Raw genomic sequence first — 20,232 nt, forward strand, 5'->3', positions numbered from 1 at the left:
CCAGTTCATATGATAATTCTATTCTTGGCTTTCTGAGGAACCGCCAAACTCTCTTCCACAGGCAGCTGCACTATTTTACGTTGCCACCAGCAATGAAGGAGTGTTCCTATTTCCTCATCCTCTCTGACACTTGTTATTTTCCATTTTTAAAATAGCAGCCATTCTAATGGGTATGAAATGATATCTCATTGTGGTTTTGATTTGCATTTCCCAGATGGCTAATGATGTTGAGCACTTCTCATGTGCTTTCTGGCCATTTGTGTATCTTCTTTGGAGAGATGTCTATTCAAATCTTTTGCCCATTTGTTAATTGGGTTGTCGATCTTTTTATTGTTAAGTTGAAGAATTTATTTATATATACTGGATATTAATCCTTTATTGTATATGTGGTTTCCAAATATTTTCTCCCGTTGTGTAGGTTGTCTTTTTACTTTCATGATAAAGTCCTTTGGGGAACAAAAGTTTTTAATTTTGCTGAGGTCCCATTTATCTATTTTTCCTTTTGTTGCTTGTGCTTTGGGTGTAAAACCTAAGGAACCATTGCTGAACATAAGGTCCTGAAGATACCTCCCTATATTTTCTCCTAGGAAGAAATTTGATAGTTTTAGTACTTATATTTAGTTCTTTGATCCATTTTGAATTAATTTTGTGTGTGGTGTGAGGTAGGGATCCTTCTATCTTTTGCAAATGGCAATCCAGTTTTCTCAGCACCATTTGTTAAAGAGACTGTTCTTTGCCCCTTGTCAAAAATCAGTTAGCCATAAAAGTGAGGATTGATTTCTCATATTTCAAGTCTATGCCATTGGTCTGTCCATATGTCTGTCCTTGTGCCAGTACCATGTTGTATTCATTACTGTGACTTTGTAACAAGTTTGAAGATTGATAAGTTTGAGTCCTCCAACTTCATTATTCTTTTTCAAGATGACTTTAGCTATTCAGATCTCCTTACCCTTCCATATAAATTTGATGATTGCCTTTTCCATTTCTGCAAAGAAGGGTGTTGGAATTTTAATTGGAATTGCTTTGGTAATATTGAATTATTAACGATAATTCTGACATATATAATTACCCCAATGGTTACCTTTACCATCCATCTATTTCTTCGTGCCACTTTTAATCACTGTCTAGTGTCCTTTCTGTCTGAAGAACTCCCTTCAGCATTGCTTGTAGGGCAGGTCTAATGGTGACGTATTCCCTTGGCTTTTATTTATCTGATAAGTTCTTAACGTCTCCCTCATTTTTCTAAGAGTCTTGGCAGATACAAAATTCTTTGCTGGCAATGGTTTGCCTTCAGCCCTTTAAGTATTTCAACCCAATATCTCCTTGCCTTGCCTTGCCTTGGTTTCTGATGGGAAATCAGCACTCAATCTAATTGGGACTCCATTGTATGTAGCACGTTGCTTTTCTCTTTAGTGTTCAGGACTCTCTCCTTGTTTTGTTTTGTTTTTGTTTTTGTCTTTATTTTTTTAATGTTACATTGAAAAAATGAGGTCCCCATATATCCCCCACCTCCCTCACCCCACTCCTCCCATAACAACAACCTCCTCCATCATCATGGGACATTCATTGCACTTGGTGAATACATCTCTGAGCACTGCTGCACTACATGGTCAATGACCCACATTATAGTTTACACTCTCCCCCAGTTCACCCAGTGGGCCATGGGAGGACATGCAATGTCCAGTAACTGTCCCTGCAGTACCACCCAGGACAACTCCAAGTCCTGAAAATGCCCCCACATCACATCTCTTATTCCCACTCCCTACAGTATAATCAATATATGCTGGGGTATATTTCTCTTCATGTTTACCCTGTCCGGTGTTTTCTGAGATTTTTGGATGTGCATATTCAAATCTTTTGCTAAGTTTAGGAAGTTCTCTGTCATTGCTTTTTTTGACTATTCCTTCTGCCCCTTTCTCTCTTCTTCTTCTGGGATTTCCATAATGTGTATGTGGGTATACTTGAAGGTACCCCATAGCTATCATAGGCTATTTTCACTTCTAATGTTTCTTTTTTCTTTCTGTTCCTCGGCCTAATGCATTTCAAGTGTCTTGTCTTCAAGGCACTGATTCTTCTGCTAGCTCCATTCTGTTCTTGAAACCGTCCTGGGCCTTTTTCATAAGTTATTGTGGTTTTCACACTCCAGCAATTCTATTTGGTTCTGTTTGGTACCTTTTTAAAATGTCTGTCTCTTTACTTAGATTCTCATCATGCTCATTCATTGTTCTTCCGATAACCTGTGGCTCTTCCTCTGTACTTTCCTCCATCTCCTTGAGTGTTTTTAAGCTCATTTCTTCAAATGCTTTCTTTGGTATACCCACACTCCCTGCTTCTGCTTTGGTGTTTTCTGTATTTTCATCCTCTTCCTTCGGAGGGGCCATCATTTCCTGTTTCTTTGTTTGTCTTATACTCTTGTTGCACACTGTGTGTTTTAATATTTTAAAATGTTAACTCTGGGATTTACCCCCTGGGGTGTCTGTTTCTTGGTTTTGTAACCAGCTGGTGATTAGACAGAGACTTTCTTTGAGCGTTAGCCCCCAACCAGGAAGATCTGCCCGAAGAGACTGCACTAGGGGGATTCCCCTGTCTCGCGGGGCCGCCTTGTCCTGGGCTTTGGTGGTCAGTTGCTTTGTAGTTCCCCTGTCTACAGGAGCTTGCTTGTACCCCCCGCTTCCCGGGGGGCAACCCCCCTCTCCCGGTATCTGAAGCGAGCAGGCTTTTGTCCCAGGGGGTCCACCTGTAGTTTTTCACACTCCTTTCATTGCCTCACACTCCTTTGGCCGGAGGGTAAATTCTGAGAAGAGGATCACACCAGGGAGAACTTCCCCAATTCGGTCTTTCCCTAAAGGAAACAGGGCCACGGCCCCCAAAAGGGGTGCAGAGAGGCTCCGAAGGGCCCCGTGGAGGGGGTCAGGAAGGGCACCGACAACTTGTCCAGCGCCCCAAAGCTGAGCCTTCCGGGCCTGCCCAGCCTCCCCGCCCACCTGGGGGAGCCCCCCGCTTTACACGGCCACCTCCCCATCCCTGTCCCGGGAGGGCTGGAGCACCGGCAGCCGTCAGGGCCAGGACCTCCAATCCCAATTCTGTCATCAGAAGCCCAGGTCCGGGATTGGCCGTGCACACCCCTGTCCTTCGGGAAGAGGATCCTTACGTCCTTTCTGCCACCAGAAGCTAGCCAGGGAGAGGGGCGTGGGCGCCAGCAGCCGCCGCGCAGAGAGCGCAGGTCAGTTCTTCGCCGCCATTTACTGGCTTTCCCCTCAATTCTGTACTGTGTTCTTCAGGCCTCTGGAGTTTCAAATTAATTGTTTCAGGCGATTCCAGCCTATTTAAGATGAGCCAGTGGAAGGCCAGAGGCCCGGAGCGCCCTACTCCGCCATCTTCCCTGGAACGGTGGCGGTGCTCTCTTGCCTGAACGGGTGTCTGTCCAGACTCAGCCAACACCTTGTCCGTGGGTCTTGAGGATCCATGGCCTGAGGGCCTTGGGCAGTGCTGGAGCGTCCGAGACCCCTTAGCACCCCAGTCCTGGCCCCGGGGGGCGGGGCGAGGGTGGAAGCCCAGGAGGGAAGGCGCATCTCTCCGCTCCCCTCCACCTGCGCCCTCTCGGCTCCTGCAGGACCACAGGTGGCACTCAGGCCCCTCGAGCCCCTTGCCTTTTTTTTTTATTAGAATCCTATTATCTTCTTTTTTGTGTGTCTTTATTTTTTTAATGTTACATTAAAAAATATGAGGTTCCCATATAACCCCCATCCCCTCACCCCTCTCCTCCCCCCATAACAACAACCTCCTCCATCATCCTGAGACATTCATTGCATTTGGTGAATGCATCTCTGAGCACCGCTGCACCTCATGGTCAATGGTCCACACCATAGCCCACACTGTCCCACAGTCCACCCAGTGGAGCCCCTTTGACTGCTCAATTAACGGCTCAGCCAGGCCTTTGTCCCCAACCCAGAAGGGACACAGCCTCCTCCTTTGCTCTGGCTTCTTCTCACGCCCCGAAACCATCTCTGCAGCCCCCTTCTCGGATTTCCTCTTCGGACCCTCCTCTGACACACCAGTTTCCCTAGTTTCCCCCACGCTTAGCTTTACGCTATTTCAATTCTGAGTTTCTTTCCCTCTGGTTAACTGTCATTTAATTTTCTCCTTCCCTTGGCTGAATGCCCAAATGTATCCTTTCCGAATGAAAATGGTAAAGAACTCTTGTTCTCTCATAAGAATTTTATGTAAATGCTGTACAGCCTGCTGTTAGGAGAGAATGTTCGTAAGCTGGTTTTGTTTATCAATTTATTGATAAACATTAAATAAAAATTAAACCTCCACTCCTAGGTCTAGATAGTGTTTTTCTTGGTGATAAATGTCCTACATTTTAGAAAATTTGAAATACGCAGAGCAGAATAGAGGAGCGAATGAAAAGCTCCCTCATCCCGCCAGCCGGAGGGCAGTGCCAGCGCCCGTGGCCTCCCCTGCAGGCTTTTCTCAGTGTGTACGGGGTCGGGGGGGAGTAGTTTTCCTTTACAAAACTTAGGAACCTGATCATTTCCACTCAGCATTTTATCACCAGCGTTTTCCAATATAGCATTAAATTGTCTTCGAAGGCGTGTTTTTAATGCCTACGTAATACTCCACCATGGAGACTTAGCAAAATGTAATAATTTCATTATTTATAAGCATTTAGTTTCCTAGCTGCTGAAACAAATACCGCGCAATGGGCTGGCTTAAACAATGGGAATCTATTCGCTCATGGCGAGTCCAAAATCGAGGCATCAGGAGAGCGATGCTTTCTCCAGAAGACTTGCGTTCTGGGGCTGGTTGTCGGCCGCCCTCTGCCCTTGGCTTGCCTGTCACACGGCGATGACGTGGAGGCCTCTCCTGGTTCTGCTGACATTCAGCTGCCGGCTGCTCCTTCCGCGACCTTCCCTGCAAGGCCGTGGTGGGAGGATGAAGACCCGAGCTGAGCCGGCCACACCGTCACAGAAGTCACCGCACCAAAAGGCCTTGTTTGCGAGAGCTCACACCCACTGGAATGGATCCCGTTTCAGAACGTGTTTTTCTGGGGTACGTCGCTGAAGCCACCACCGTAAGCTCTGGGTTTGATTCCCCTTCTCTGTAGTAAGTGACGCCAGCAGGAGTATCCCTGTTTATGCAGCTCTGCTTGTCGAATGGGAGCACGGAGCAGTGCCTCAGCCTGGCACGCTGGGACCGAGCCAGGGGAAGTGAGGCTCCGTGGAGCGCTCTCACGCAGGGCCTGGCTCTTCAGCTATGCCAGGGGCTCTTAACCAGGGGTCCGTGAGCTTGAATTGAAATTCTACACAACATTGTCCTCGTGGGGATGTGTTGGTGCGGGTGTGATCTATTTATCAAATAACACACAGGATAGTGCGGACTTGGTAAGGGGTCCATGGTTTCCACCTGACTGGCAAATGGGTCCGTGGAACAAAACTGGTTAAGAGCCCCTGGTCTATGCTAGTATCATTACGTTTGTTTCTGTTGTCATTTCCCTAAGAAATCTGCATCTGAGGGCACCGGCATTGCCATGCTACTTCCCACCAGGCTACGAGGACCCGCGTTCTGGGCACAGGACCCCTCACATCACCCCTTTGCCAGCTTCGATTCCGCCATCCTTTTGTCATTGAACCTTTTGAGAGAACAGTAGATCCACATGCGGTTATAAGAAATCGCAGAGAGCGTGTGTCCCCTCTCCCTGCTTTTGCCCCGGGTCACGGCTCATGGAGTTACAGCACAGCCCGTCCACCAGGACTCCGCGCATGCGGGATGCACAGCCGGCTGCCGTGCGCCCCCGGGGCTATTCCCACGTCCCTAACGCTGCCCGTGCCCACACGCGAGTGTGTGCTCCGGAGGCTCACACGTGCTCCACCGAGCAGCCAGGGCAGAACAGCCCACCTGGCTTCCTCGTGCTCCCCTTCTAGACCCCACCCTTTCCCTCCTACCCTACACTCCAGCCCTGACCCCTGGACCACGAGCCTGTCCTCCGTCTCGGTACTCTTGCCATTTCAAGAATGTTCTACCAAGGGATCCATACAGTATGTGGCCTCTTGGGGTGGGCTTTTTTTTCACCCAGCATAATTTCCTGGGAACTCATCCGGGTTGCCACACGCACCAGCAGTCGTTCCTTCTCGTCGCTGAGTGGCATTCCCCGGTGAGGATGGCCATCGTTTGTTTAACTGTTCTTTAGTTGAGGAATGTCTGGGCCACTTCCAGTTTTTGGCTATTCATCCCTTTTTCATTATTGCCCATTTGATTTGCTCTGATTTTTGCACTCAATTTCCCAGAGGCTGCTTTTAGAAATGAGTGCACCTCATTTGGGTTGGAGGAGATTTCTGATGTGTCTTGTCATTTGTAATTAATAAACATCATCATCAAACCTAAGAGTAAATAAAATGGTGATGTGTTAATATCAACACACGTCAGGTCAGATCAAGGGCTGAGACCAATAGCAGATACGAATATAGCAAGGAGGTGGTCAGAACTGTCTGGAATAGGCATCCCAGTTCCAAAGAGACGGAGGAAGGAAATCGGAGCCCCCTCACGCACACCGGGGAACGGCGCTGGTGCATTCCACTCCTCTAGAAGGGAGGTTTGGTGGTAGAAAAATGCCTACTGCCCTTCTTCCTTTAGATGCTTGCCTGGGGGATGTACATTCTCGGGCTCTCAAGTCAGGGTTCACCGTGTAAAGTTACCTGGGGAACATTGCAGAAGATACATAACGAGGAGAATTCTGCTTGAGGCTTGTTACTCCAAGTTCAAAGCAGCTCTGGAAAAGTGCTGCTCAGGCAACTGAATTAAAAAGCTCGCAGATATGAGCTGTGACAGCAAGGCAATGACGCGCAGTTGCATGTTTTACAACAGTTAACCCCAAAAGCACCGCTTGCTCAACAGACATTTTTTTAATCATTTCAAAGGGTAGCACAGATGTCTTCTGTAATTCTGAAAGGTAGCGCCCATCTCCACGGGAAGGTCTCTCTGTTGACAAAGACCACAGCTGGCCTGGAGGAGATTCCCAGGGGCACCGTCAACCATCCCGCCCCCCTGCCCTGCCCCTCTTGGGTGATGACAGTGTCTGGTTGAATTTTATTCCCAGCCTTCGAAGCTTAAGCCAAGCCTAATTGCCATTCGGTATCTCATTGCCCAACCTTTGGAGCAGTTTGTAATAGAGAACCACAAAAGTCCGGTAGAAACCACAGCTCCTGGTGTCCACTGACTTTTCGCCAATCCAAACTTGGACTCCACGCACCCAGCAACGGTTTCCTAGCAACCGTAGGAATACCCCAGACCAGAAAAGACACAAGCTGGGGGCCGCTCTCCCCACCCGGGGTGGGGAGACGTGGAGAACTGGACACGGCACCTTAGGGCGGCTCTACTGAGAAAAGAGAATCGTTTCCTCGGCAGCCGTTGCCAGCCTGTTTGGACTGAACCCATGCCAAAGTGGCAAGGGCAGATGGGGCAGGCACGATCAAAAATCATTTCTGCTTCTGAGGCCCAAATAAAAGAACACTGCAACAGAGCTTGCCCGTGCCCTCCAGCCTGGCCTCTGCACCACCCGCCTGCCCCCTGAGAGCTGCCCTCTGCCCCAGAAAGCCAGGCTCCTTCTGAGTCCAGAGCCCAGGGGATCCGGCTGTTCCCACACCTCCTGGGTAAGCCACCTTTCAAATGGGAAAAAGCCAGAAGCCAAGGGCAGGCAGATGATGCAAATTAAAACCAGCTTCTCTTAAAACGGAAGGGAGAAAATTTTCGCCTGTGTGAATGGATGTCTGAATTTCAAGTTGTGCATGTAAAGGGGGGCGCGCTTCTCCAGGGCACCCCCGGAAGTCAGAGCTCGTAGCTGGCAAGGACGGGGAGCCGCCAACTCTAGCCGGCACTTCCCGCGCCCCCAGCCCGTGCCAGGTCTGCCCGAGGCTCTGGGCGCCCCAGGTCCTGCCCCGGGTCTGGAGATCGCCGTGACCGTCCGTGGGGCAGCGGTGGCCGTGAAAGCCGTGAGTCTCAGACAGGGACGCGCCGGGCGAGGCTGGGAGGGGAGAAGGGCGGCTCTCGGGCAGTGGGGTGCCCAGCCCCGCCCCCCAAGTGCCAGGCCCAGTGCTGAGCTTGTGGAAGACTAAGAATGGGCAGCCCGTTCGCTGCTGAATGGAAGGACACCAGGGCTGCCCCTCCCAACTGGATAGGGGGCACGTCGGGCCGAGGGCGCCCCTTTCAGATTCATGAGAACACGCAGAGCCCAGAGGGCAGGAGTGGGGCCTTGAGCACAGGCGGTCAGGGCCAGGAGGCTGCCCGAAACGGGAGGTGGGCGCCCGGGAGCCCTGGCGAGGGGCCACGAGGCAGGCGGGGACCCGCCCGGCGACGGTCCCAGCCCTGGTCACTGCCTGGTGGCCTGCCCGGGCCTCCTCCTCAGCGCCGCCCCACCCCGCCGCCCCGATCCATCGTCACCAGCTCCTGCCTGTCTCCTGCTTCCCACTCAGCGCACACAGCCGCAAACTCCTGTTTCCACTCCAGAAAATCGCCTCCCCAGTCCTCCCTGCACGTTTGCTGCTGAGATCGTGGGGCTGCGCTGGCAGGGTGGAGCGTGCTGGCTGAATGCTCCCAGGGTGCTCAGGAAGCCTCAAGCGCTGCTGAGGGCAGGGGGACGGCAGTGCCGGCCTCTTCCTTCAGCCTGACCCTCCGGGGCTCGCGCTGGCCTGGCAACCGTCGGCCCTCCTGCTCCGGCCACCGGCATGAGGCTGGCTTCAAGCGGGCTCTGGAGGGCCCTTTGGGCGTGCCCGCCGGTACATCTCTGAAGGGGGCGTCCAGGAGGAGAAGGAAAAGGCAGAGCTGGGAGAGGCGGGTCCCTCTGGGGGGAGCTCTCCAGCTTCGGGTCCCCCACGCGGCTTCCGGCCTTAGACTCTGCCCTGGTCTGTCCACCCAGAGGCCCCCAGGTGTGCCCTCGGCAGCCCCCTCACTGTCGGCCCCCAAATACCAGCCCGGCACCTTCTCAGCATCCCATGGTCGAGGGTCTCCAGCCATAAGGAGCTTCCAGGAGGCCGTGCAAAGAGGCAGTGAATGCGCCCAGAAACCTGGCGGCCACAATCAGTGCTGCGAGCCTGTGCGCTGTTTGGCTGGGTGGCCTGGGATGCAGTCCTGGGGGCACCACTGGGCCTTGGGGCTACTTGCATCTCCGTGGGCCTTCGTTTCCTTGAGTAAGTCCCTTAGAACGGTGCTCAGCTTGCAGCCAGCGCCAGGGCCAGGGCGGTGTCAGTTCTCTAATGCAGGTGGCACACAGGTGCATAAATACCTGCCGCTCACACAGCCGATGAAGGAAGCTCTATTGGCGGCACAGGAGAGGCTGCCTGTCCTTGATCTCTTCTCCTTGTCTTGTTTTAATATTAGAGCCCTGCCCATCAGACCACAGAAAAGGAGCTGGGTGATTCGCCGTGCTCACAGACTCCGGCCCCCATCTGCCTCCGAGTGGGATAATGATATAAAATCTTTATTTTTCTTTGACCCTTGCTCCCTCCCCATCTCATTTTTTAAATTTCCTTTTTGCCAATGCTTTTATTTGCCCTCTTTGTTTCTGTGAAGGATAAAGGATTTGCAGAATTATTCAGTGTGTGGCTGAAAAGCCCATCAGCCGTTTGTGCTGCAGCCAGGCTGGCTTTTCCCACAGCTGCTAGCAATCCATCGAGGCCGGGGTGCTTTCCCGAGCCCCGCGAGGAGCGCCCCTGTCCGAGCACCTCCAAAAGGGCCCCTGTGCCGCCTACACCTGGCCTCTGTCCTGCTTTGGCCCCAAGAAAGATAACGATTTTTAAAAAGTAAAACCATGAGTCTCATGCAGACATAAAATAAACACATGTCAAAGATTTTATGCAACTCGTTAATTGAATGAAGAACTTACAGTACAGCCAGTTCAAAAGGGAAATCAAAGTATCCCAAATTTATGCGGAGCAAAGGAAAATTGAAATCAGTTTACAAATGGACACAGCATAATTTTTCATTGGAGACACTGGGTGAACTTTTCCTGTCTTTTCCAAATTTTCTTATGGTTCCCTGCCCCCCACCTCATCTCGGTCAAAAATAATTTCAGGCTAGTCTCAGAAGGTTTGGGTTGATTGTTTGCAAAGAGTCAGCAAGAGTGCTGCTTGAGTTTACTTTGTCGGAAGACTTTGTAATTGGACTTTTTTTTTTAAATTTCTCTCCCCTTCCCCCCACAACCCCCTGTTGTCTGCTCTTTGTGTCCATTCACTGTGTGTTCTTCTGTGACCGCTTCTATCCTTATCAGCGGCACCGTGAATCTGTGTTTCTTTTTGTTGCGTCATCTTGTGTCAGCTCTCCATGTGTGCGGCGCCATTCCTGAGCAGGCTGCATTTTCTTTTGCGCTGGGCGGCTCTCCTTACAGGGCGTGCTCCTTGCACGTGGGGCTCCCCTACGTAGGGGACACCCCTGCGTGGCAGGGCACTCCTTGCACGCATCAGCACTGCGCATGGGCCAGCTCCACACGGATCAAGGAGGCCCGGGGTCTGAACCGCGGACCTCCCGTGGGGTAGACGGACGCCCTGTCCGTTAGGCCAAGTATTTGCTATCCTGAGGCCAGGCCAAGCATGGGAAGCCACCTCTGCCATGTATTACCTGCTGTCCTTGGGCACTCGGTGGACTCCACGCTATCCCGAGGCTCCTGTCCACGGTGACATAGCCTTCCTCGCCACCTGGTGACGGGGACCTCAGGCCAGTGCTGGCCCCGTCCCCCTGGGGGGGCTCCATGAAGCCGGCCTCGGACCCTCGGGAGAGTCTGGCTCTACCTGGACATGAGCTGCGTCCTCAGAGACGACTGTCCAGGCACGGCCTCGGCGCCTCGCTCATTTTTTTCCAACCATCTCCAGGAAAAGGCCAGCTGGGGAGCCTCGAAACGCGAGTTCACCGAAGTTTCTGAATTGAAGGGCAGGGGAGGAGCTGTCAGTAAAACTCCCCTATCACTGAAAAGCCTTTCATTTCACTTGACAAAAGAACGATGCACTTGTTCAGAATTACAGATCTCTGAAGAAGAGAAAATCAAACGCTAAAGCAATGCCCACAGGCTTCGGAGCAAGCCGGCCCCATTTCCTCCGCCGGCCGCTCCGCATCCCGGGAAGCTCCTCCACTAAAGAGAGTTCTGGAAGGCCGACGCAGGGCGCCGGCGCGGCCTGGGAGTCGTCTGAGCGCGGCTGTCCACAGCCTGTCCCCAAGAGACCTTGTCAGGAGCTTGAAGTGAGCAGCGTGGCCCCGCTCCACGGGAGGTCACCCGCTCTGACTTCCAGCTGGCCACAGGGTCTCCAGCCACGCGCCAGAGGAAACCTGCCCGAGACAGCCACGCTCTGGGGGGCCCATTTCGCGGGAGAAAGACTCGAGGAGATAGAATGGAGTAACGAGCACAGGGTCACAGAGGGAGGGGACAGGGCCGCGGAGTTCCACGCAGGTGCCTGGCGCTGCTGCCACGGTCCCCTCTCCCCCGACCTTGGCCAGCTCACTTCCCTCCGGGCAAGCGCGGGCACCCCATGACCCTCCAGGCTGACGAGGCGCTGCTCCCAGCAAGCCCAGGGAAGGAAGCCTTCTCTCCCAGATGCCAACGGAGAGGGCGGAACTCGGGGCAGCTGTCCTGGGAGCAGACGCGGTATCCTCCGTGCCCGGCAGGACAAGCACCCTCGCCACCAAAAAGGCTGCCCTGGGCGGAGGCAGGGCAGAGCTGGGCCTCAGGCCAGCACCCCCTGACCAGGCACCCGTGTGCAGGGCAAAGCCGGTGGGGAACCCTGGATGGGGCCTGGCTGCGGCCACGCAGGGGGAGGAGGTATGTGCCCACAGCCCCCCACTCCATCCTGCCTCCCACAGGGCCCGCCCTCTGGACTGGGAGTGTCCCCAAGGGGACAGGACTTTGAGCAGCAGGTCTAACCCGAGAAGCGCAGTAAAAATCAAAATGCACATTCCCAGGCCCAGACCCTCTGCATCAGAATCCCTGGGCTGGCCTGGAAATCAGCCTTTTTTCTGGCTGGTTGCTCAGTGCTGCCGTTTGCAGAGACCCTCCCTAGCAGGGCCCAGGAAGGAATGACCCCGTTGCCCTTTGGCAAGCCACCTCACCTTTTGTGGAAGGACAAAGCAAAGCAACAGTGTTAAAAAATAAAAAAAAAAAAGTGGTGGGGGCGCTTCTTGCTTTTCTCTTCCGCCCGCCCCCTGCCCTTTTCCAAGATCCACAGCTAAATCCACGAGGTAAAGCTGCACCAAGTGGAAACGGACTTGGTAAATAGTCAGCAATAGCCACGGCTCGGCAGTGGGTGAAGGCAGGCGTTCCAGAGCCCGGCGCTCCCTTCCATGTGCGGGGGGCTGCAGGGGGCTCTGCTGTGAGCATGGGGCTAGGTGAGGCAAGACTCCTTGCTGCAGGCTCGGGAGGCTTTGCAGAAAAGCTGTTGCTGAACCCTAACGTCTGCAAAAAAGAGGAGAGAGGAGGGGGCCCCAAAGGGAACTCGGGCAGCACAGGCAGGGCACGGAGCAGGAGGGGAGGGGCATCCATGGCACTGAGTGGAGGTGCCAGGGAGAGGGGTCGTGGCGGTGCAGGCTGGAAGGGGTGCAAACCCCTGGAGGCTCACGTGCCCCCCAAGGAGCTGGGCTTCCTCCCTTGGGCGTGTCTGACAGGGAAATGGCAAAATTGACCTGTGTTCTAGAAACCTTCGTTGGCATCAGGTGATGCGGGCAGACGGGTGAGACCAGAGGTCAGGGCCAGTGAGGAGGCAGCTGCAACGGCCCAGGTATGGCCAGGTCTGAGCCAGGACGGGGGTCATGAGATGAGAGGGCACAGTGGACACCAGGGGCAGTGCTGACCGATGACCATGGACGCCAGGGGAAGTGCTGACCGATGACCATGGGCACCAGAGGTGGTGCTGACTGATGACCATGGACGCCAGGAGCAGTGCTGACCGATGACTGTGAACGCCAGGGGCAGTGCTGACCAATGACCGTGAATGCTGGGGGCAGTGCTGATCGGTGACCATGGACGACAGGGGCAGTGCTGACCGATGACCATGAATGCCAGGGGCAGTGCTGACCGATGACCATGGACACCAGGGGCAGTGCTGACCGATGACCATGAATGCCAGGGGCAGTGCTGACCGGTGACCATGAATGCCGGGGGCAGTGCTGACCGGTGACCATGAATGCCAGGGACAGTGCTGACCAGTGACCATGGGCACCAGGGGCAGTGCTGACCAGTGACCATGGGCACCAGGGGCAGTGCTGACCAATGACCGTGAACGCCAGGGGCAGTGCTGACCAATGACCATGAATGCAAGGGACAGTGCTGACCAGTGACCATGAATGCCGGGGACAGTGCTGACCAGTGACCATGGGCACCAGGGGCAGTGCTGACCGATGACCATGAATGCCAGGGACAGTGCTGACCAGTGACCATGGGCACCAGGGGCAGTGCTGACCAATGACCGTGAACGCCAGGGGCAGTGCTGACCAATGACCATGAATGCCGGGGGCAGTGCTGATCGGTGACCATGGACGACAGGGGCAGTGCTGACCGATGACCATGAATGCCAGGGGCAGTGCTGACCGATGACCATGGACACCAGGGGCAGTGCTGACCAATGACCATGAATGTAAGGGACAGTGCTGACCGGTGACCATGAATGCCGGGGGCAGTGCTGATCGGTGACCATGGGCACCAGGGGAAGAGCTGACCAATGACCGTGAACGCCAGGGGCAGTGCTGACCAATGACCATGAATGCAAGGGACAGTGCTGACCAGTGACCATGAATGCCGGGGCAGTGCTGATCAGTGACCATGGGCGCCAGGGGCAGTGCTGACCGATGACCGTGAATGCCAGGGGCAGTGCTGACCAGTGACTGTGAACGCAAGCGGCAGTGCTGACCGATGGCATCAGCTACGTCCCACAGCCCATCACCAAGGGCGCTAACACCAAGCAGAGTGCAAAGCAAATGCAAACAAACGTGCTATTTGTTGTTCTGTCATTGCTAGTCCAGACAGGATGCAGAAAATGGTGTTTACAGAGAAGAAAATCTTTTCTGGTTGTTTCACCTTTTCCAAGTAAAGAAGGACACAGTCAATCTTAGCTTAAAAATTGGGGTACACTGAGCTCCAAAAAAATAACCACCCTTCTCAGGCTTGCCTCCCACCCATGCCAAAGGACTTGTCCTGACAGGTGAAGAGGGCATTTTTAGCAATTTGCCGTAAAAAGGTTGGGAGATAGGTGTTGTGACGGTGCTGGGGCTTTGGCGTGGCCTCTGCCTGGAGGTCCCCCCTCCCAGGGAGGGGCTCTGGGGCTCAGACTTACAGTGGGATTCTTGGAACAAAAGATGCCGACGCAAACACCACTTTTCTCTCCAAGGACAGCCGCACCCCGACACCCGTGGATTTTTCACAGTGGAGACTAATGGTCCACAGCTGATTCTCCCTCTGATTTAGTCATACGACCTTGACCTCCAAATACTAATATGCAATTTTCAAAGTTATTTGGCTTGCTTCTTTTTTCATATAAAGACACCCGTGAGATAGTTGGAGACCCCAAGACCTCGAGAAGACGAGGTGGTCGGTCAGGGCTTTGCACATCACAATCGATGTCCCGTACAGACGTGTTTGCACCATCGCTTGATTTGTCAGAACTCTTTCTCCTGAGCTCTAGTGGAGTTTTTCATAACCCGTATAAATCAGCTACATACATGCAAACACGTACGTGTGATAGTCTTGTGCCCGCGATTGTGTTTTTCTTTTTCCAGTAGCCCTTTCGGTCAGGACTAGAGAGGAGGCGCGTGGAATGGGCGCCCCCTGGGACGGCGGCGCTCGCCGGCCCCTCCTCACTGCCTTGCGCTGTTCTGTCCTAGGTGGTCTTCAGCAAGTACTGCAATTCCAGCGACATCATGGACCTCTTCTGCATCGCCACCGGCCTCCCTCGGTGAGTGCTCGCGTCCTGCTGCGACAGCCACTTCATAGGCTCATTTACCCACTCAGATAGAGAGGGGGGTCCTTGGCAAGTCCACAGGGGCGAGGGAGAAAAGCAGGCAGAGGCCGGCGGGCTGGCCCCGTGCTCAGGAGTGCCTTCGAGTCGGCAGGCCAGAGCTGGGGCGGCCCCCCTCCATCCCCGCCGCCCACCGCCAGGGCAGGCGCCGAGGAACCACTGGGCGGAACCAAACGAAAACTACCGTCTAGGGTGTTTTTTCTTTCACTTGCTCTTCCAACGTTGGAGAGAGGAAAAAGGAGGTTTTGGCTTTGGGGTCCCATCCCCCAACAATCCAACAGATGCCTTTTTTTTTTTTTGTAATCTCAGGGTGTTTGTCACCGATCAATATTTGGCAGAAGTGTGACTTCGGAAATAAGTTGAAAAGACCAGCCGTCTACCTTATAAAATCTTCGGAATTCTGTGAGGGTTATTGTCCTAGATCAGGAGTTTGAGTAAGTGAACTTCCTAGTGTTTAGCGTCTTAACTTTCCAATTAAACAGCGTGACCCCGAGGGTAGCTTTGGCATTACCATTAACTTTAGAATTGGGATCTTTAGAGTGAGGGTAGAGAAGGACAATGGAAGTCTTTCATGGACAGGGGAGAAGTGAGAGAGGAATGAGAAAAGTGAGAGAAATAAGATTACATGCTTGAAATTACAGCAGATGGCAGAGATCATAGAAAAAAAAAAGCCCGCAGTTTCAGGCGTCTTTGGGCACCATTTATTAAGTCTTGTGCTAAGAAATATCCAGTATTTCTTATAATCACGCTGGTATCCGCAGGTCGCTCCTCTTGCACAGATTAAAAACACAGAAATTTTAAGAACTGAAGACCAGAGAGTTAAGTAACTTCCCCAAGGTAACACAGTTCATAAAAGGCCCCAAAAGGTGGGTGGTTGCCGGAGAAAGACACCCCTCGTCCATGTAAAGCTGTTCTGCAGGAGATGTTTGTGCCAATTTGCAGGGACGCCCAAGGAAACCAGATGTAGAAAGGCAAACTGCGTTCTTCGTCTGCTGGTAGAAATGTTCATTTTTATTTCACCGCCGTTCTTTTTTATCTCCCAACTCAATAAGTTAGACTTTCTCCAATTCCCATTTTAAGTTCCTTAAAAACCTACAAGTGCTCAAATTGTGCACGGCCCTTCCATGTGTGTAGACAGCTCAGCCTCTGGCGGCCGCCCCCTTCCCTTGCTGAGCTGACTCCGTGCTCACTTCCTTCTTTCTGTCCCTCGTGAGCTCCAGGCATCACCCCAAAACAGAGGCTGTGTGGGTGAGGACACTGTCTTTGTCTGCTTTTCAGGAATACAACCATCTCCCTCTTAACATCAGATGACGCCATGGTTTCCATCGACCCCACCATGCCTGCAAATTCCGAGCGGTAAGAGTGGGAGGGTTGCCGTGAATTTGTTTTTTCATTTATTTCTGCAGAAGGATCTGAATTTAAACCAAAGATGGAAGGAGGGGGTGTAGGGATGATAAAGAGGCTTGGTTGGACCAGTTCATTTGCAGAAGAACTGGCCACAGACATTCCAGAAGGATAATGGTTATAAGCACAGCCCGGAACCATGCCAAGAGCTCCACGTTCAGTTCTCAGCAGGAGCCCTATGAGGGAGGAGCTGGTACCATGACCCTTTCACGGATGGGAGACCGAGGCATGGAAGCAAGTCAGAGGCCGATTTCAAATCGTAAAGCCGGGTCCCAGGGTCCCTGTATTGACCGTCTGTCTCCAGAAGGGCACAGGGGGCTGCAGACCAGAGCCCCTGGGGAACGTTTAGCATTTACCACTTGGGGCAAGGCCCCCAGTTCCTAAAGGGGTGCCTGCCTCTCTAGTCTGTGCCCAGAGGAGGGGGCATGGAAGGGACCAGGGAGAGACCTAGAAGGGCCAAAGGGGTCAGGTGGGGAATGCACTTTGAAGGCAGGTGAGACAGGTGAGGGGCACAAAGCCCGGTCACGAGTGGCTGAAGGAAGACCAGGAGCTGGGAAGGAGGCCGACAGAGCCCTCAAATCAGGGCCCAGTGGCCCCAGAGAGACCTGACTTCATACTCACAGGTGGGCAAGGCAGGATTTAAACATCACTCTGGGAAGCAGGTAGGTCACTGGGTGTGCAGTGCCCCTGGTGACCCCTCTCTGTGGCACTCTGGGGGAGTCGGTAGATGCTACATGGACATTGGCACATCTGGTCATCAGGGCGTCCTGCCCGATGGATGAAGAGTGCCTGCAGGACCTCCCATGCCCCAGCAGCTCAGAGCCCAAGGCTGCTCCGTGGCAGCCATTAAATATGGGGCTCCACGTGGCGGGTGGCCTGGGATGTCTGTTTAAGGCCCAAGAGACTCCCCCCATCCAAGGTGGGTGTGCACCTGAGCCCCTGCTCTTCTTCCCCTAGAAGCCCCTCTACCAGACGTCCCCCGCGGTGCTGGGGTGGGATTCAGGCCTTTTCCTACCACCACCCTGACCCCCAACCCCCGACCCCCCACAAGGGCACAAACCTTCCTGAGCTCTGCTGAGGCTTTGGTGCAGCATTACCTAAAAACAGGCTGGGAGCCCGCCAGCAGCAAACTCTGGGGGATGCACAAAGTGCTAGCAAGGGTTAAAAGCCACAACTGTCCCTCGAGCTCAGTGGCCATCGCGGTCAGCAAGGTCTCAGTGGCCGTGGCCAGCTGCCATGTGCGTCTCGATGCCTCGGCCAGGCCTCCTCCCTCTTCCGCTCTGCTCATCAGCCTCCCCCATCTCCCCTACCAGCAGGTGCATCTTCTGCGCCCCATCTCCCGCTCTTGTACGGCCGCCAGACTCCCCTGAAGGAGCCCCGCTAATTGGCTCCCCAGAGGCTCTGATGAGACTCCTAATCCCAGCACTCTGTCCGGCTGCCTTAGATCTCACTGGGGAAGGAAAGCCGCTCTGTGACCTTCATCCCTTGACAGTCTCCAGACCTAAAATCCTCTCGTCGGAAGGGAAAAGCTCACCTACCTCGTCCATTCGGTCAGGGCGAGCAGTCAGGGCGAGCTGGTCCTTTCACTGAGCGGAACACGGTACTGCTCCTGCACTCAGCAGAAGCTCTTGTCTGTAGAGGTGCTCAATCTGGACAGGAAGCTGGGATAGTGGCCTCGGCTCATAACAAGTGGAAGCAGCCCGTGACAGCAGACAGAATCCCCTCCTGGGCCCACGCGTCTCCACTGCGCTACCGTGCAGGGCCAAAGGGCCTTCTGATGTACATGTAGATGTGGATATGGATGTAGATAAGGACAAAAGTGGATGTGGCTAGGAACGTAGGTACTGATGTGGGTATGGGTAGATGGGGTGTGGGTATGGATACAGATGGATATGGACGTGGATATGGAAATGATGTGGATGTGGAAATGGATATGGAAGTGGAAGTGGATGTGGATGTTGATATGGAAATGGATATGAATACGGATCTGGAAATGGATGGCTACTGATATGGATAGATATGAAATGGAAAGATGTAGACCTGGATATGGACATGGATCTGGATATAGGCAGATGTGGATATAGATATAGAAAGATATGAATATGGATATGAATAGATATGGATGTACATGTGAATGTGGATATGGATATGGGTGTGGCAATGGATATGGATAGATATGGATTTGTATATGGATTTGGATGTGGACATGGGCAGATAATTGAAGTGGATATGGATGTGGATGTGGATATGGATATGGATATGGATATGGATGGATATTGATATAGATATGGACATGGATGTGGATTTGAATGTGGATGTGGATATGGAAAGATATGGATGTGGATATGGGCAGATAAGAGTATGAATATGGATATGGATATGGATAGAAAAGGATATGGATGTGGATATGGAAATGGATGTGGATATGGATATGGAAATGGATGGCTGCTGATATGGATAGATGTGAAATGGAAAGATGTAGACCTGGATATGGACATGGATCTGGATATGGGTAGATGTGGATATAGATATAGAAAGATATGAATATGGATATGAATAGATGTGGATGTACATGTGAATGTGGATAATGGATATGGATATGGATATGGGTGTGGCAATGGATATGGATAGATATGGATTTGTATGTGGATATGGGCAGATAATTGATGTGGATATGGATGTGGATGAGGATAGATGTGGATGTGCATATCTTGCAGTGCCCAGGCCAGCCCCTGACAACACAGAATGATCCAAACGTCTGTCATGCCAAGACTGAGAGCCTGGCTCCACGCTGCCTTCACCATTGCCCTGTTACACAGCAGCCTGCCCTCCTCCCAGGCATCCCCCCATCTTCTCACCCAATAGTTCGCAAATATGAGCTGCATCAGAATCACCTGGAGGGCTTGTCGAAGCTCGGGTCACCCCTCCTCTCCCTTCCCACGTCCCCACTTCCCTCAGTTTCTGATTCAGCAGGTCTGGGGTGGGATGGGGGTGCGAGACTTGGCATTTCTGCAGGCTCCTAGGGAGAGGTGACGCTGCTGCTGGGACCAGCCTTTTGAACGGCTCCTTGGCCCATCGGCCTTCCTCCGCCTGCATTCCCGCTCACCTCCTCGGGCACTCGGCCTTCCTGACCTTTTCTCGTTTTTGAAACTGCCCTCTCCTTCCATTTCTCCCCTCTGTCCACTTCCCACTCAGCCCTATTAAACGTGGGCATTCTCAGAGGTTTGCTTCTTGGCCCTGCTTCCTTTCTCATCCCATGTCACATCTGGGCAGGCCCGAGCAGGACCCCGCCTGTCTGCTCTGAGCTAGCTCATGCCCTCCACTTCTGCATTCCCACCTACGCTTGGGTGTCCCGATAGCACCTCAGCTCACCGTGTTCCAAAGGGAGCCCCGTGTTTTTCACATTGCAAATGACGGTGCTGCAATGAAAGGGCAAGTCAAAGGTTGGCAGTTGACTGCTCAAGGCCACACCTTGCACGGTGACAGGTGGGGCCAGGAAATGCAGTTCATAAGTTCATGCGGAAGAGACACTGTGAACCAGACACATCATGTTTACACTCTGGGCTCTGCCTTTCAAACGTTGTGAACTTGCACATCCACCCTCCACTCTGAACATGCACAGTATAAGCCAGTTGCACTCAGCCAGTACCTCTCAGCCCTAGGTACAGATTAGAACCACGGGGGGACTTAGAAAGGTACAGATGCCCAGACGCCTCCTGGGGCCATGAAATCTAATTTTTGAGGGTCTTTTTTAAAGCTCCCCAGGTGATTCCATTATGCAGCCCAGGTTGAGAACCACTGGAGCAGAATGTAGGAAACCTGAGGGACCACTCTTAAGCAG

At 53.0% G+C, this 20,232-nt stretch overlaps 1 protein-coding gene across 2 annotated transcripts in view; it reads left to right on the plus strand.

The window, feature by feature from the left end:
* Positions 1 to 20,232, plus strand: part of PDE9A (phosphodiesterase 9A) — a 111,810-nt gene that overhangs the window by 20,804 nt on the left and 70,774 nt on the right. For both annotated transcript variants that reach the window (XM_004452753.4, XM_004452754.4), the window contains exons 2-3: positions 14,854 to 14,924; positions 16,266 to 16,343. In XM_004452753.4, the coding sequence (XP_004452810.2) occupies positions 14,854 to 14,924; positions 16,266 to 16,343 (149 nt within the window). The remainder of the gene's footprint in view (positions 1 to 14,853; positions 14,925 to 16,265; positions 16,344 to 20,232) is intronic.

The sequence above is a fragment of the Dasypus novemcinctus genome, chromosome 4 (assembly GCF_030445035.2).
Source record: "Dasypus novemcinctus isolate mDasNov1 chromosome 4, mDasNov1.1.hap2, whole genome shotgun sequence".
NCBI classification, from domain to species: domain Eukaryota; kingdom Metazoa; phylum Chordata; class Mammalia; order Cingulata; family Dasypodidae; genus Dasypus; species Dasypus novemcinctus.